This window comes from Strix aluco, chromosome Z (genome assembly GCF_031877795.1).
Source record: "Strix aluco isolate bStrAlu1 chromosome Z, bStrAlu1.hap1, whole genome shotgun sequence".
Classification (NCBI taxonomy): domain Eukaryota; kingdom Metazoa; phylum Chordata; class Aves; order Strigiformes; family Strigidae; genus Strix; species Strix aluco.
Genome location: NC_133971.1, coordinates 71,332,978 through 71,348,231, shown reverse-complemented (window position 1 = coordinate 71,348,231; position 15,254 = coordinate 71,332,978). Strand labels below are relative to the sequence as shown.

Sequence of the window (15,254 nt, the reverse complement as noted above, 5' to 3'; positions counted from 1 at the left end):
AGAAAATGCCACTTGAATTGAATGTGAAATGTAGTATTACACACAGTGCCACCACAGATCTCTTACAGCTGAATGAGCAGATTCAGGCCATAGTTACTCCAACTCTTAAAAGAACTGGGGAAGTAACTTAATCCATTTTCCCCTTGGAAACAGTTTGTTTAGTTATTTAAATATGGAAAACTCTTGTTTCTAAATGTTTTGGAAAATTGGGAATTACATGGGATGACGTGTACCAATATGAGTATTCTTGAAGACCAGGAAGAAGTAATTGGTAGCAGAGTATCATCAGCTTGTGTGAGCACAATCAGGAGAGTGCTCGCTGTCAGGATTAGCGGGTGGTGTGAGTCAGAGGGAGGAGAGGGCCTTCAGACTTCCTGCCAAAGGCTAGGCACAGAAGAATGAAGGAGCACACTGAAGAGGCACACCAGCACTCTACAGCTTTGTGCCCATCAGTACTGGAGAATGATTGGCATATCCAGAACTGGATTGGAATATTTTCAGATATTAATTAAAAATGCTAGGATTTTTTATTTCAATCTTTTGCTTTTTAAAAGTTTTTTTCTATCTGCAAGGTATGCCTCATTTTGAGTATCAAATTCAGTAGTACTGCTGTGTAACATTTTAAATCTTTTATTTCTAGGTTCCTCCAGAATTTGACTTCTCCCCTCATAAGTACTTTCCAGTTGTGAAGCTCATTTGAAAGACAAGAGATGATTACGATTTCTGAAGCATAACCTGTGTATCAGATACCAGCTATAGGATGGAATAACTATTGCTCTACCCAGACTGAGAGGGATCTCCAGGCTAAAAGTACTGTTTGTGGAATATCTGTCGTCTGCTGCTTTTATGTGATCTGAATGACAACTGCTGTTTTGAAGTGGTCTGTATGAAGTTTTATAGGTGAAGCTGATTTTAATTAACTGTATTGTTGAAGTACTTTAATTGATATTTTACAGATTTAATCTTAAATCATTTTTATAGAATCATAGGATGGTTTGAGTTGAAAGGGACCTTAAAGATCATCTACTTCCAACCCCCCTGCCATGGGCAGGGACACCTTCCACTAGACCAGGTTGCTCAAAGCCCCGTCCAACCTGGCCTTGAACACTTCCAGGGTGGGGGCATCCACAGCTTCTCTGGGCAACCTCTTCCAGTGTCTCACAACCCTGACAGTAAATAATTTCTTCCTTATATCTAATCTGAATCTTCCCTCTTTCAGTTTAAAACCATTACCTCTCATCCTATCACTACAGTCCCTGATAATGAGTCCCTCCCCATCTTTCCTGTAGGCCCCCTTTAAGTACTGGAAGGCCACTGTAAGGTCTCCCTGAAGCCTTCTCTTGGGTGAACAACCCCAACTCTTCCAGCCTGTCCTCATAAGGGAGGTGCTCCAGTCCCTGATCATCTTTGTGGCCTCCTCTGGACCCACTTGAGCGTGTCCATGTCCTTCTTATGTTGGGGGCCTCAGAGCTGAACACAGGTGGGGAGTGAGCAATTCTTCATTCTCCCAGTCCCTGCCTTTGTGTTCTGTGTCTGGGGCAGTGTGGCTGGAGCACTTGCCAGTGAAGACTGAGGCAAAAAAATAATTTAGTACCTCAGCCTTCTCCATGTCCCAGGTAACCAAGTCTCCTGTTTCCTTCCAGAGAGGGCCTACATTTTCCCTAGTCTTCCTTTTATCAACAATATACCTACAGAAGCTTTTCTTGTCACCCTTGATGTCCATGGCCAGATTTAATTCTATCAGGGCTTTGGCCTTCCTAACCTGATCCCTGGCCGCTTGAACAGTTTCTCTGTATTCCTCTCAGGCTACCTGTCCTTGCTTCCACCCTCTGTAGGCTTCCTTTTTGTGTTTGAGATTCTCCAGGAGCGACTTCTTCATCCGTGCAGGCTCCTGGTGTTCTTACCTGACTTCCTCTTTGTCAGGATGCATCGCTCCCGAGCTTGGAGGAGATCTTCCTTGAATATTAACCAGCTTTCTGGGGCCCCTCTCCCCTCCAGGGCTTTATCCCATGTTACTCTGCCAAGCAGATCCCTGAAGAGGCCACAGTCTTGCTCTCCTGAAGCCCAGGGTAGCAAGCTTGCTGTGTGCCCTCCTCACTGCCCTAAGGATCCTGAACTCCCATTTCATGGCCACTGCAGCCAAGGCTGCTCTTGAGCTTCACTCTCCCCCCAGCCCCTCCTTGTTGGTGAGAACAAGGTCCAGCATAGCACCTCTCCTCACTGGCTCCTCTATCACTTGGAGAAGGAAGTTATCGATGCATTCCAGGAACCTCGTGGATTATTTATGCCCTGCTGTGTTGTCCCTTCAGCAGATACCACAGTAGTTGGAAGTCCCCCACGAGGACTGGGGCTTGTGAACATGAGGCTGCTCCTGTCTGTCTGTAGAGGGCCTCATTCACTCAGTCTTCCTGGTCGGGTGGCCTGTAGCAGACCCCCACTATAAATCACCTATCCCTGTCTTCCCTTTAATCCTGACCCATAAACTCTCAGTTGGCTCCACATCCATCCCCAGGCAGAGCTCCTGCACTCCAGCTGGTCATTGACATAGAGGGCGACCCCCCTCTCCTCGTCTTCCCTGCCAGTCCTTCCTAAAGAGCCTGTATCCTTCCATTCCAACACTCCAGTCATAGGAACCTTCCAATAAGATCGTAGCCCTGCAGACATGCACGTGTCTCTCAACTGCTCTTGTTTATTGTCCATGCTATGTGCATTTGTACAGAGGCATTTCAGTTCAGCCCCTGATGAAGCTGACTTACTGGCTGGAGTGTCTGGAATTCCTTTGTGCTGCTCTTGAGGTGCTCTCCTGCTGACCTGTGATCCCTCTCCAGGCTCTGTGCATCTTTTGCTGGCACTGGCATTGAGGTGGTAGGAGTGGGATGGATTGAAGTTCCCCTCCCCTGGCAACTTTAGTTTATGAATGATCTCTGACAGAAAATCGTGGTTTAGGCATTTAATAACATTTGGAACTGAATAAATAATGCAGTGGAGCCTCATGTCTGATAGGCACAGCTGTGCTACTGAATTCTGCTTTGAACAAAGCCACTTGGAGAGATTGTGAGTTTCCATATTTTCACCTAAATTGCATTAAATTTGCTCATTTTGCAAGTGAAGGACTTGGTTCTTTTTTTGCCAAGTCCTACAAGCTAAAACAAATCTTCACAGGAATTAAGAGCAGATGAAAACTAGTCATTTAGCTCCTACTGCACTGAATTCAATGACTTTTGTTTTACTGAAGTCAATTGCCTAGGAGGTATTTTGTCTGAAACACAGGAAAATACCTTGGAGACAGTGAGAAATTAAGCAAGTTATTTCTAGTTGCAGTTTGTTCCTTTGTCTTTTTTCTTCACAGTGCTGGACAATCTGCATAGCTGACACTGTTAGCAGTCACTAGCAACACAGGAACGCAGGACATTAGGAGTATATTTTAACTACTCTGCAACTTTATTTCAATCCTGCTGTTACTTTACCATTGCAAAGGAGGGATTGCTGATTTGTTCCATTGCTCAGTACTGCCAAGTCTCACCTGGGACATAAAAGCAAATCCTCCAGATTTGACTGTGTTGGACAGGACAGTTCTTCATTTTGGTGCAAAATGGCTTCCTCCACAGTGATAAGCTTGTAACTTCTTCTTGACCATGCACGACATTTGTTTGTGTTTCTCCTAACATACAGTTGTACTGTGGAGTAATACCACTTAAACTCCCATCACCTAAGCAGCAGCACTGCTGAGCTAGAAAAGTGAAGAAACTCAAGTGGAACACTCATTTGTCTACCAGCAATTTGTAGCTTTTTGAAATAAGCCCTTAAGACATGCTTTTTCCGATTTGTCTACTAAGAAGGTTGCATACCATTTTACATGTTTGCTTATCATCATGATTCATATACTTGAATGTTTCTGTATCATTGCCAAAGGAATGAAAATCCTGGAAAATGTAATTATAAGGATGGCAAACTAGTTCTAGTGCAGGGCACTGAGAATTCATCTGGCTTTTGCTACCTTCTTGTAAACAATCAGAACAGTCCTGTCTTGAACTATGTGACAGCAGCTCAAGGACAGCCTTTGGTGTTTCTCCAAAGAAAGCAGCAAGTAAAAGAGAAACCAAGTTACCAAGTTCCACGTCATTTACAGAACTAAGAAAACAGGAATTACCATCTTTCCCATTTTCATTAACATTAGATGTGGATGAAATGTACATGAATACACAGTAGATTATTTTAAAATGCTTATCTAAAATGGCTTAATTTTTAAAAAAACATCAAGGATAAGTGTGAATTTAACCCCTAGATGATTACAGTGAAAGAAGCTTTCCTTGCCTCATGCAACTAAACATTTTAGTGATAGACAATGCTATGTAAACCACAGTTCCAAATGAATCTTTTGTTCAACTAGAATCCTTTAATTTTAAAATTCTATATAGCAGACATACAGACCCCTTGTCTCCTAGAAATCTACCACCATAGTTCCATTCCTGTAGCACCTGAGGCCACTAAGATTGTATTTCTTTATTCTTTTGAACATTGTTCTTACCAGCTTTTCAGACCCCCTACTGTCAGAGGTAACAAGTGTGCTTTGTACAATGGTGGTCTTGTTTATGGAGAGGACAACATCTAGCTTTCTAGTGAGAAGCCCAGCCAGGTTTGGGTACTCAACAGTACTACAGTCAAAACAATTTGTTTTAAAAGAATTCTCTGGCAATACATTAATTACCTCAAGGACTTTGTTTGTTTGTCTGGTATTTTACCAGTATCAAGTTAAAAGCTGTTCATTTAACTTGAGTACAGTGTTTCACTCTACATTTTATACCATTAGAACATGCACTCTTTAACAATCACTACTAAATTCCCAACTAACTTCATCTCAGCTATATACCTATTTACAGATCAAGTACTAAGAAAATGCCTCTTTTACTCAGAATATGAGTAAACATTTTGATGTTAAAACATGCCATTATTTGAAAAAAAAACCTTATAACCCAAGTTTCCCAATACTTGTCAGAAGAGATGCTCATACCTCCTTTTCTCTGCTTACAAGCATTTGTTTTCCCTGCTATATCGACTGTAGTAGCCCAGACCAGTTAAAAGTCAAACCTAAATGGTGAAAAAAAAGAGCAACTAAGAACTCAGTAATGGAGATTAGTACTTTTCTCAGAAGAATTCAAGTTACATATGGCAAGTCTGTCAGTGAACTGTTTAGTATTTAGGCTTAACAGGCACCATTTGACTTGAGCTCTGCTTTTCACTTGATGACAACTAGTGCTTTTCATAAACAAAAGAACCAACCTTCCACTTGAATATTTAGATATCTTAAGGTACAAAAGTTGTAAGCTAGTACACTGAGGAATAAGACCACAAGAGTAGTTACAAAACGACATGTATTAAGAGAAAGCCAAGATAAATTTGTATTTTCTGAAATGGAATTGCTGGTTGGAAAATTAGTTGTGTCTGTCTGCTCCCATGCTGTCTCAATGGAGGTTGATTCATACTCAGAAAGATTGCTCCAAACACAGGTGTGAGTCAGAACAGACTCAAATACAATCTTCAAAACAGCTGGCTACACACAAAGCAGGCTGGACTGCAGTTAAGGGTGCCTTAGTGGTAGTAAAGGGTATTTCTAGGTTATAGCAAGTAAACTAGTTTCTAGTTTACATTCAATGGTTAGAGAAAAAGACTACAGAACATTAACAACATGATACATTCTGCATAACACAGGACTTAACAACTACAGCTTCACCTGTGTGAGACATTGAGAAGTCTTGTAAGGCCCTTATTGAAGCCTTGAGAAGGTAATCAAAACATTCTCAAATCGCTTTGCTCTCATCATTGCTGCATTTATATGAAGAGGTGACTAAGTTGCATCATGAACCTCCTTTGTTCACAACCTCTGTCGTTCTTCACCATGCTCAGATAAGTGGTTCTTCGTATCTTCGTTTTGAACTAATTAGGAAAAAATAAGGTACAGAAATCTCTTTAAGAGGCATAACTAATAAATAGTTCTTCATCTAGAAAACAATCTAGAACACAGCAGGAGAAATTCTGAAAGGACTGTTAAGTTCTGTATAGTATGGTAAAGCTACAGCTACTGTCCCTCCCCACCACATGTTAAACAGTAGCTTCAGTGATGCTATACAGGAAATAGGTTCTACTGTCAACATGAGGTAAAGCTCAAAGAACATCAGAAATTAGCTAGCTGTATCTGCTACAGTATACCATTCAAAATATCTTAAAATTTTGAGCATGTGGTACTTTAGTTAAAACTTTTTTTTTTTCTGTTTTTTACCATTTTCAATCCCTGCAAGTGCTGCTTGCTTGTCTGTTTCTGATTCAGCTTCATTCTCATCTAAATTGTAATCAACATCCTTGTCCTGGTTCAGTGCTTCATGATCCTGTTTGTCTGGAAAAATGTTAAAAGTAATTAATTTTATGCTAAACCATAAGGTCACCTACATGAGAAAGTTACTGTAACAATATATCACAGAATTTACTTTGCTGCTGAATGAATTTCTGTTTAGAGTAGGTTTTCATATTATTTTTCATTTTGAACTGTTAAATTTCAGAGCAGCTTTTGCTGTACATCTCTTCCAAATAACTAGATAAAAGGAAGAATCTTTTGGGATTCAGAAAATGTAATAAAACTCAGCCAGCACTCAGATTGTAGAAAGGAAAAGCATTAAACAATTTCAGAATACATTAAAGGACAGCCTCAGCAAAAGTAAAACCTGAAGCCAGTGATGAAAACTTGACTGTGGTGTTGCTTTTAAATGTATTACCACCACCACTAGAACACTGCTCAGCCTCCCCCTTCTTGTTTTAGTTTGTCCACCAAGCAGAAAGCTGTGAATATAGCATTTAAAAAAACATTCTATGGTGTGCTAACTTGAGACAAAAGTGCTTTTCTGTAAGCGATTTTCTTCACCCAGTCATTAATTCATGTCAAGTAACTTTTATTGACTATCTTAAGATTTCATTATATGGAGAGGATGCTCAGAGAATGTAGAAGAAATCTTTCTGCCTTAGGCTCCTTTAGCTACAAGGAACCTATGCAGTAAGGTACAGTATTTTTGTTGAACAGTCAAGCCTGAAGAACATCCTGCTATCTAGCGCACAAAAACTCTGACCTTTCACAGGCTACATGCCAGAGATTTTTCGTGCACTAGTTGTGTAATCTTTCTGCTATTTATTTCTGAAACTGAAGCAGTTTAGGTAACTTGTATTCATATCTCTGTGGGGGACAGCCTGCTCTGGCCAGCATCTTTTTGGAGCAGCTGAAAAAATACTACTTTTGCAATGTAGATGAGATTATTTATCCCTGCCAAGTTATCAACATTACTCATGATCCTGTGAATGAGTTTGTTTACTAGAAAAGCATAAACAGCACTTTTTGTGGGCATCAGTTCCTGCTCTGACTGCCATAAGGCTTCCTCTTGATTACTCTGGGCTGCTGGATTCACCCGAGACAGAGTTCTTCCAGACAGACAAATGATGTCTAGATTCTGGTCAGGTTTAGGCACATCAGTGCTCTGCTGCTTGGTGCTGTGGAGACATGTGGTTCAGGGTCACATGGGGTAGATGCCAGAAAATGGCACCTCTGCAACATCTGATCTGCAAGTTTTGCAGACTCACAATAATAAACTTCAGATACTTTAAGTCTCAGGTATAGTTTTATTCACGCTAGCTTATTCTGAAATAGGGATAGCTAGCATCTACACGTTGACATTATAAAAAAACTATCTGCAAAACATTAGTATGTAGTATCTCTCTACTCATCAATGCTGTGGATAGTTAACATTTCATCCTTTTTAAATGCATCATATTCTTACAATGCCTCAATACCAGGAAGTTTCAGGGCTAATTTCCCCAAATGCCTTGTACAAACAGTGGAGAGACAGGAAGGCTGCTATAGTGATGCAGAAAACCCAGTCTGGTAGCTCCATGTTGCACAAACAGAGGCCTCCATCTTTACCCATGGACTGTAAAAGACTGCTGGGAACTGACCAGCCTTTTATATCTCACACTAACTTTTATGAAACCTTATACTAAGTCTGGCCAGCTGCCACCACTGTTTCAGAAATCTTGCCCTATTCCACACTTTCATTTCTTTAATGTTCTTAACAGTACATGACATGCTACCAACCAGCCTTTCCAGGGGGCAAGTCATCCTGCTTAGCATCGTCATTTCGGAGCTGTTCCTTCTCAGTTTCCTCATTGGTGGCGTGCTCTGCTGCCAGCTGTAACACATCTTGCCCAGCTAAACGTTCTTCATCTTCAGACAGATTCAGCTCCTTCTCTGATGTGGGCAGCATCTCCTTATAACCTGCAGCAGCCTTGAGTGAATCCTGCGGGTTTTTCAGTTGACTTGAAAGCTTCTCTTCTGCCTTGGGCTCCTGTTTTCTGATTTCAGCTAGGCCATTTATTCTTTCTATAAACAATAAAAATGGTTCCAAGTAAAAAACCTAATGCCTTTCAGTGGTGGCACAGGGTAAAAACCTTTAATAAACACTGCTTTAGCTTCCTCATTCAATGCTTGTTTTTCCTCTGAAAGAATATCTTTCAACCACATCAGTTCCAAAGATAAAAAGAAGACAACCCATGTTTTTCCTACTGGGAGCAGCTAAAGGATGAGATATTGTTTACTATCAACAGATTCACACTTCTACTTAGAATTTTGATATGTGCAGTTAATAAATGGGGCAGGTGAAACAGAGCAGTTTAAATAACAATTGCAGTGTGCTATATAATCATAAGGTTTCTGTGTGTTACATTTTGTTACTAACAAAACTGATTTGGTGTTCAAAAGTAGCTCAGGACAAAGCAGTCACATGGGCAGATTTGCAAGTAAATCAAGGCTGTTCTTATTTTTAATATGAAGAGAAAGTGCAGGAGGGCTATTACTTTTAGCAGACATTACCATATCTTTTTTCCGGTGTACCTGTATTTTTAACTAAAAAATTCATGATAAAATATGCCTGAATAATCTATATTTAGATGTTGTCTTCAATTGCTAGCTCTCTAAAATGAGACTTGCATGCTCTCAAGACTGTAATTTAAGATAGCATGTAAGAATAATTAAATAGGAAACTGAATTTCTGTCACACAGTACTACGCAAGACTGACGCACAAGGATACATCCATTTTAATTAATAGTTTCTGAGTTGGTGCCAAAAGCAACCATTAGGTTAACTAACCTGATCTCTTGCGCATCACTTGTCTTACTTGCATTTTGCTCAGTGACAACACATAGGAATAATGGATGTGTGTTTGTTTAAAGCCTAACTTTCAGCTATTCTGTAAGGGGGGGGTAGCAGGCTGGATGTGTCAAGCTTATTAAGAAAGCAGATCTTAAACATGCTTGAAAATCATTGCTTCCAAAAGCAGGGTACCTTCTCCATATTAAATGAGGAATATGACTCCAGAATTGTAAATATTTGTATCTTCCTTTACATGCAACATGTCAATTACAACAAAACTGAACCAGTAGGTATGCTAGTAATAAAAATGCTTGAATAGATATTATACCTCTTCACAGCTGGAAAATTGATTAAAGTTCAGTCTACCAGTGTCACTTCTTCCATCTTAATCTTGTGTACAAAAATGTTTTTTAAATGTTCAATTAAATGACAAATGTTCTTAACCAGTTGCTAGTAAGATAGTGATTTACATCTCACCTTTAGCCTGCAGCGGATCTGTCTTTTTTACTGTAGGTACTGCTTTAGGTGCATCTTCATTGGGTTTCTGGTGTTCCAAGTTTGCCTGCTTGAACTCAGTTTGTTTCACAGCTGGCATTTGAATATTAACCTATAAAGTGAATGTACAAAGATAAGCATTGGTCTATATAACTACTGGATTTGGAAAAGGAGGTGGAAGTTAAGTAAGAATTCAGTAGGGGGAAAAAAAATCTGAACACAGAAATATTTGGACTGAAACTTATAGTGGTGACTGAAGTACCATGTGATTTTGAATCTGCAGTGATGTTTCTATGTAACAGCACAACACGGGGAGAATTTAACACACCTTCTTTAATCTAATTCCAGCTAACATTGAGGTAACTGTTCACGGTTAAGTGTTTCACAAGAAACACTATCTGTTATTCTCTGAGGGTCACAGAACTGTGACCACATATTTCTCCATTTCTGCCCTGCTACCATGTCACCGTCAACAGAACAAAAAAACAGATGGCATTAACTACTGTTGGTAATCTGCAGGAACAGGTAAACTGAGTTTGGGCATAAGGAGACTTAAGTCAAGCAAACCTGGTCTAAAACGATGTTGAATGTAGGACTAAAAGAACAATAACTTAACCAACTAGACAACAGTAGCAGTTTAACATGATGAAGCTTACTTAAGAATGTGTTAAATACCAGTACGAGACTGCTGTCAGCATCTGAGGTGCTTAAAGATTAATGGCTAAGATGTACACCACCTTGAAGATCTCATTTAGCAATTAAAATTCTACGTACAACTTTTATTCATATTAGCATTTAATTGGCTGAGAGCTATGTCAATTCAGTTCACACAGACAGTGAACATGAAATGTGCCTGGACCCTCTGCTGTGCTATACCCGCTTCAGCACAAAAAAACAGACTGTTATGAAACTGTTCTATGGGGATTTTTTGTTGGGTTTTTGTTTTGTTTAAAAAAATCGAAAGATGCAGAGAAAGAACAAGCATACAGACATTTATAGACATAAACCTTTTTATACCTGCTACTATACAAATGAACAGGAAAACTTACAGTATAGAAAGTCATACAGTCAACAAAGTTTTCTGTTACGATTGTTGATAAGACTGTAGCTACCCCTTGTTTTAAGCAGGTCAGTAATAGGTTGTCAAGTGTTTGTGCAGTCATTTGGAAAAATGTCTGCAGAAAGAAGTGGTTAAATAGCCAAGAAGCCAAAGTTGTAAAGGATTTGTAGAGTATGATTATTTCGCTGTTCTGAAAATGTTTAAGCTCAGTCAAAGAGAGGCAGAACTGAAGACCTTGTTGGGTCAACACCATGAAGTCCAACATCAACAACAAATAATCAAACATTAACTCTTACGAAAGCTTGAGAAGCAAGTATTACCACAGAATATTTGGTTATTGCAGTAAGGAGTTCAAAAGAACTCTCATCTTCCTTCAGTCATTAAAACAAAAATGCTGTATTTTAAAATGCTTGTTTTATAAATAATACAGCCTCTTGAGGTCAGTCTACAATAGAAATCATCAGAAACTGAACATAAGACCATTTATGCTGGGCATAAATTCTGTAAAAATACTGAGCCTGCACTTAATAGCAAGAAATTACCTCTTAAACAAGCAAAAGCCCTTAACTTATATTAAATTTCTAGCTCAGTGTACTATTTTTAATGAAGGTGTCGAATAAATTAGAAGAGTGTATACTGAAAATTTTTCAAGTGGCTGGATGAAAAGATAGTTAATTGGGACATGTTGTATATTCCTCAGCCAAGAAGTATACGTCATTCCTTAAAATACAGAGTTGTAAGAAAGGCTATATATTTATTAACCAACCAACATTCCATTTTCTTTCTCTGTTTCAACTCTGACCCTTCCCTTATATAAGCATGTACATCATACAAACAGGAATTCTTCCAGTTTAAAACACTAGCCAAAAACATAGATAGATTTCCTTAGGGTCACCTTGTGCTAATGATAAACAACTCAGCTTTTGTACAAGCAAAAAGTTGCAATCCTTTGGCAAATAAACTGAGAAGGTTACAGCTTGACATAAGAAACACTGTCACAGATAACAGAGAACACAAGCAGACAGCATTTATTTAGGCTGTAACTATATTAGTGATTATCTCAGCTGGAACTATCTACAGATTAAAAGGAGAACAGATAACCTGCCTGCTTTGAGCAAAGATTGCCTCCAGCTATGGGACTTGTTGCAGGAGACTGAAATTGTCCTGCAGAGGGGCTTCAGCTAAACTCCTCAGGTTCCTTCTGGGATGATTTCCCTTCCAAACTGGAAATGGTACAAAAAGCCCCAAACCGCAAAACAAACAAACAAAAAAGCATCTGGTGCAAGTAACTGTAATGAAAATCTGCAGCAAAGCCATACTAGAAATTAAGCTGACCACCTCTAGTATGGTCTTCCCCACATCAACTTTCTAAATAGTATTTTACATCTTGACATTAAACAAGATACACTTGTTTGTCAAACAAACATCACCTCCAAATGATGGGCTTTTTATTATTACTATGTATTTTACTATTTATTTACTTATTTGACACTGTGGATAAAAATTATTGACAAACAAGAGCTTCCACTTTCTTTTTTAAAGGGGTCACTGGCTAGCATTTCCTGTCTAACACTTCGTTCATCTTGCAGCTCTCATATAATGCAGGTTCCCAGGATAAAAGGTGACTAACTTCAGCAGTTCTCTCCCCCACCATTTTACATAAGGGACTGGACACAGACTGAAAACATTACCTAACCACCTAGGGGTCTCTGGGAAGATGTTTCAGTCATTTTCTCCCACCCACTTCCAGCTATTTGCAAAACCCAGCTTCAATCCTCTTTGCTTTACCCTTTCCACTTCAGAGGTCATCAATTGTTTCTTCTAGTAGCCTTTTCAGAGCCAAAGAGAAACCAACCCTGACTGCCACTGCAATGAGAGTTGGCTACCCAGATATGGGGGAAACACCCCACTGCAACTGCATGTAAAAAATGTAACTTCTGTAACTGGTGCTCATAGTCCTCAAGAAAGGGCTACTTCAGTACACAGAAATAAATTAGTTACCTTTTCACTTAGGACCTTCATTGCATGTTTCCGGGACCATCTGTTTCAAGTTTAATCAATCAAGTTCTATTCCTGACCAAATCCTGCTTCACTGAAGAAGCATCAATAATTCACACGCCAAGACAAGATTACCTTAAATTTCCTTTTCTCAGAATTTCCTCCCACTCTGTACCCCAGGAAGAAAGAGTCAGCTAGCATGCAGCCACTCTATGCAGCAACCTGCCCTATCCTAGTGAGCCTTCTCATGTCACATACAGCAACACCTTTTGTGGTTCTTTGACTTGGAACACCCAAAAGCAAACAGCTAAGACATTTGATCTTCCCCTCATTCCCACAATAAAAGGCTGACAATAGGATTTCTCTGAAATTCACAGCTGATGGACCTCAAAGACCCTTGGACTACAATATCTTACTCAAAGTTTGCTGCTACTCTGAAGTGACCCACAATTTATCCTCATCTTTAACACAAACCTTCAACATACAAAGCAACAAAGTCCTTTAACAAAGTCAAAAGGAACTGTGAACCAAAGCTCAGCAGTGTAAATATTCTTTATTCTTTAATGGGCTCCACACCACTCCCAGCATCACCTCTCAAATTCTGCCCGTCTCAGAGACACAGTGATTTGGAGTCTCCTGCAGGACCTCTGCCCGTCATGTCCTTGAAATCACTCCATTTCCCATAGATCTGAAACATTCAACAAATGTGAAGGAAAGCAGCGCAAAACTTGGTGAGGTGGGCTAATGTTAGTTGGAGATAGCAGAAAGGTGGAAAACCCCTTAAAAATTACAAAGAAAAAGAAATTACCCAAACCAAACCTGGCTAATTTTTTTTGACTCCTCTGAGAAGTCTTTGTTTTCTTTGATTTGTGGTACATCACTTCCCTTTTTTGTAAGCTCATCTATCCTTTCTTCACATTGTTCTTTTACCTCTTTCATCTGGCTGATGCACTGTGACCTGGAGAAAACATAAACAAGCGAGCAGTTGTTAACTTTCATCCACACTCTTCTAAAATGGTTCTTCTGTAAACTGGTTTATTCCTTTTTTTTTCCCCATTAATTACTTAGTTCTATTATCTGTGCTTACATTTGAGAAGTCAGTAGGAAAAAATGGGATGTTAACGTAAGTCCTGAAGACAAACTCATGGTGCGGGCAGCCCAAGTTCTACTGGAAGAAATTAAACTGCTTTTGTTAGACCAGCTCAACAAACTGCATGAATTTTCAGTGCAGTGCTGCAAGCCAGAACAAAACGTGTACTACAGAAACAGAGTTCACCAGTAGCTATTTTAAGTTCCAGAAGGTGTATTTCCTAAAGATGCAAGTATTCTACATCTTTTATATACTTTTAATAGTTAAACAGTGCCAACAGTGCCTTAACCTTCGTGACACCAGAGGTCTTCTGTAGCCTGCCTTTCCCTCACAGCTCTGTAACATCCAGGTAAGCCCTAGGCTGTGTGCGGCAGTGTTTTTCCTGAAGCTGCCAGAGCAGCATTTTCCCCTTTTGTGGCTGTCCTGAAGACCCTGTGAAAACTCTCAGGGCAAGTGACTGCCATCAGGGCAAAATCACCCTTTCTCCCCCACTCCCTTCATAATCTGTTTTATAACTTCCAGTTTATATTAGAGGAAGAACAAGACCTAGTGAATAACAAAGCAGATAAGCATTACCCCATAATGCACATGTAGAAGGCTTAGAAACCAGTTATCATATGACGCCAAGTACGCTTTGATCCCACCCTGAACAGGAACAAGCAATAGTGGGTTTGAGTGGATCCTGATAAGAAGTGCATCATGTTAGGGGAAAATGTGATGAAAAAATCTCATCATCAGCACCCACTGCTCTGGACAGCGTGCCCAAGAAGAGGCTTGACTGGGGACCACACTGTTTCTCTTCCCAGCTGGCACCATCAGCAGAGCGGTTTGTTGAGGTTTTTTAACCCTTTTTTCCTTTCTCTCTCTCCCCTTTTTTTCCACTCTAAGGTAACTTTGAGTTCAATGTATACCATCAGCTACAGACCCCGCAAACACATCTTTCTGCACGCAAATCCTCTCGGCATCTTTTGTACAACAACATGGTCAACCTACTGCAAGTTTTGCCTCCTGCTCCCTAGGACACAAGGGGGATGAATTTCTTCTGAGCCTGGTTCTGGCAGACTGTTAATACCCATGGTGTAACGCAGCTGGTTCAGGCATGTTCCAGTTTCTCAGGCTGCAAATAAGCTACTACCTAATCCACGGGAATTCTCAGGGCACATGCCCTCTACAACAGCAAGTCACTTGTTTTTACTGCACTTTCATCCTTCTTCAACCCCACATTTTAAAAGCAAAAAATCTGTTCTGTAGTTCACAACCAGAAAGGAAGAAGAGTGGCAGACAGATATATTATGAACTGGCAAATAAATTACCTTTATGAACTGACAATTTAATTACCTTTATTACCATTTATTCTTGCCTAGACATTATTCTGAAGTCTGATTTGGCTAAAGCTAATACATGCAAGAGTCATCAAAATAAGCAG

The 15,254-nt window shown here is 39.8% G+C and overlaps 2 protein-coding genes across 9 annotated transcripts in view; one reads left to right on the top strand and one right to left on the bottom strand.

Annotated features, from left to right (window-relative positions):
- The window catches only part of NAA35 (N-alpha-acetyltransferase 35, NatC auxiliary subunit), a 34,362-nt gene extending 24,731 nt beyond the window's left edge, over positions 1-9,631 (top strand). For all 4 annotated transcript variants that reach the window (XM_074813356.1, XM_074813354.1, XM_074813358.1 and 1 more), the window contains one exon: positions 641-9,631. In XM_074813356.1, coding sequence (XP_074669457.1) covers positions 641-700 — 60 coding nt within the window. In that variant the 3' untranslated portion in view covers positions 701-9,631. The remainder of the gene's footprint in view (positions 1-640) is intronic.
- Positions 5,356-15,254, bottom strand: part of GOLM1 (golgi membrane protein 1) — a 39,174-nt gene continuing 29,275 nt past the window's right edge. For 4 of the 5 annotated variants that reach the window (XM_074813359.1, XM_074813362.1, XM_074813360.1 and 1 more), the window contains 5 exons: positions 13,558-13,696; positions 9,663-9,792; positions 8,132-8,416; positions 6,278-6,391; positions 5,356-5,934 (listed from right to left, as the gene is read on the bottom strand). In XM_074813359.1, coding sequence (XP_074669460.1) covers positions 5,873-5,934; positions 6,278-6,391; positions 8,132-8,416; positions 9,663-9,792; positions 13,558-13,696 — 730 coding nt within the window. In that variant the 3' untranslated portion in view covers positions 5,356-5,872. The remainder of the gene's footprint in view (positions 5,935-6,277; positions 6,392-8,131; positions 8,417-9,662; positions 9,793-13,557; positions 13,697-15,254) is intronic. The other variant, XM_074813361.1, reaches the window with a different exon arrangement.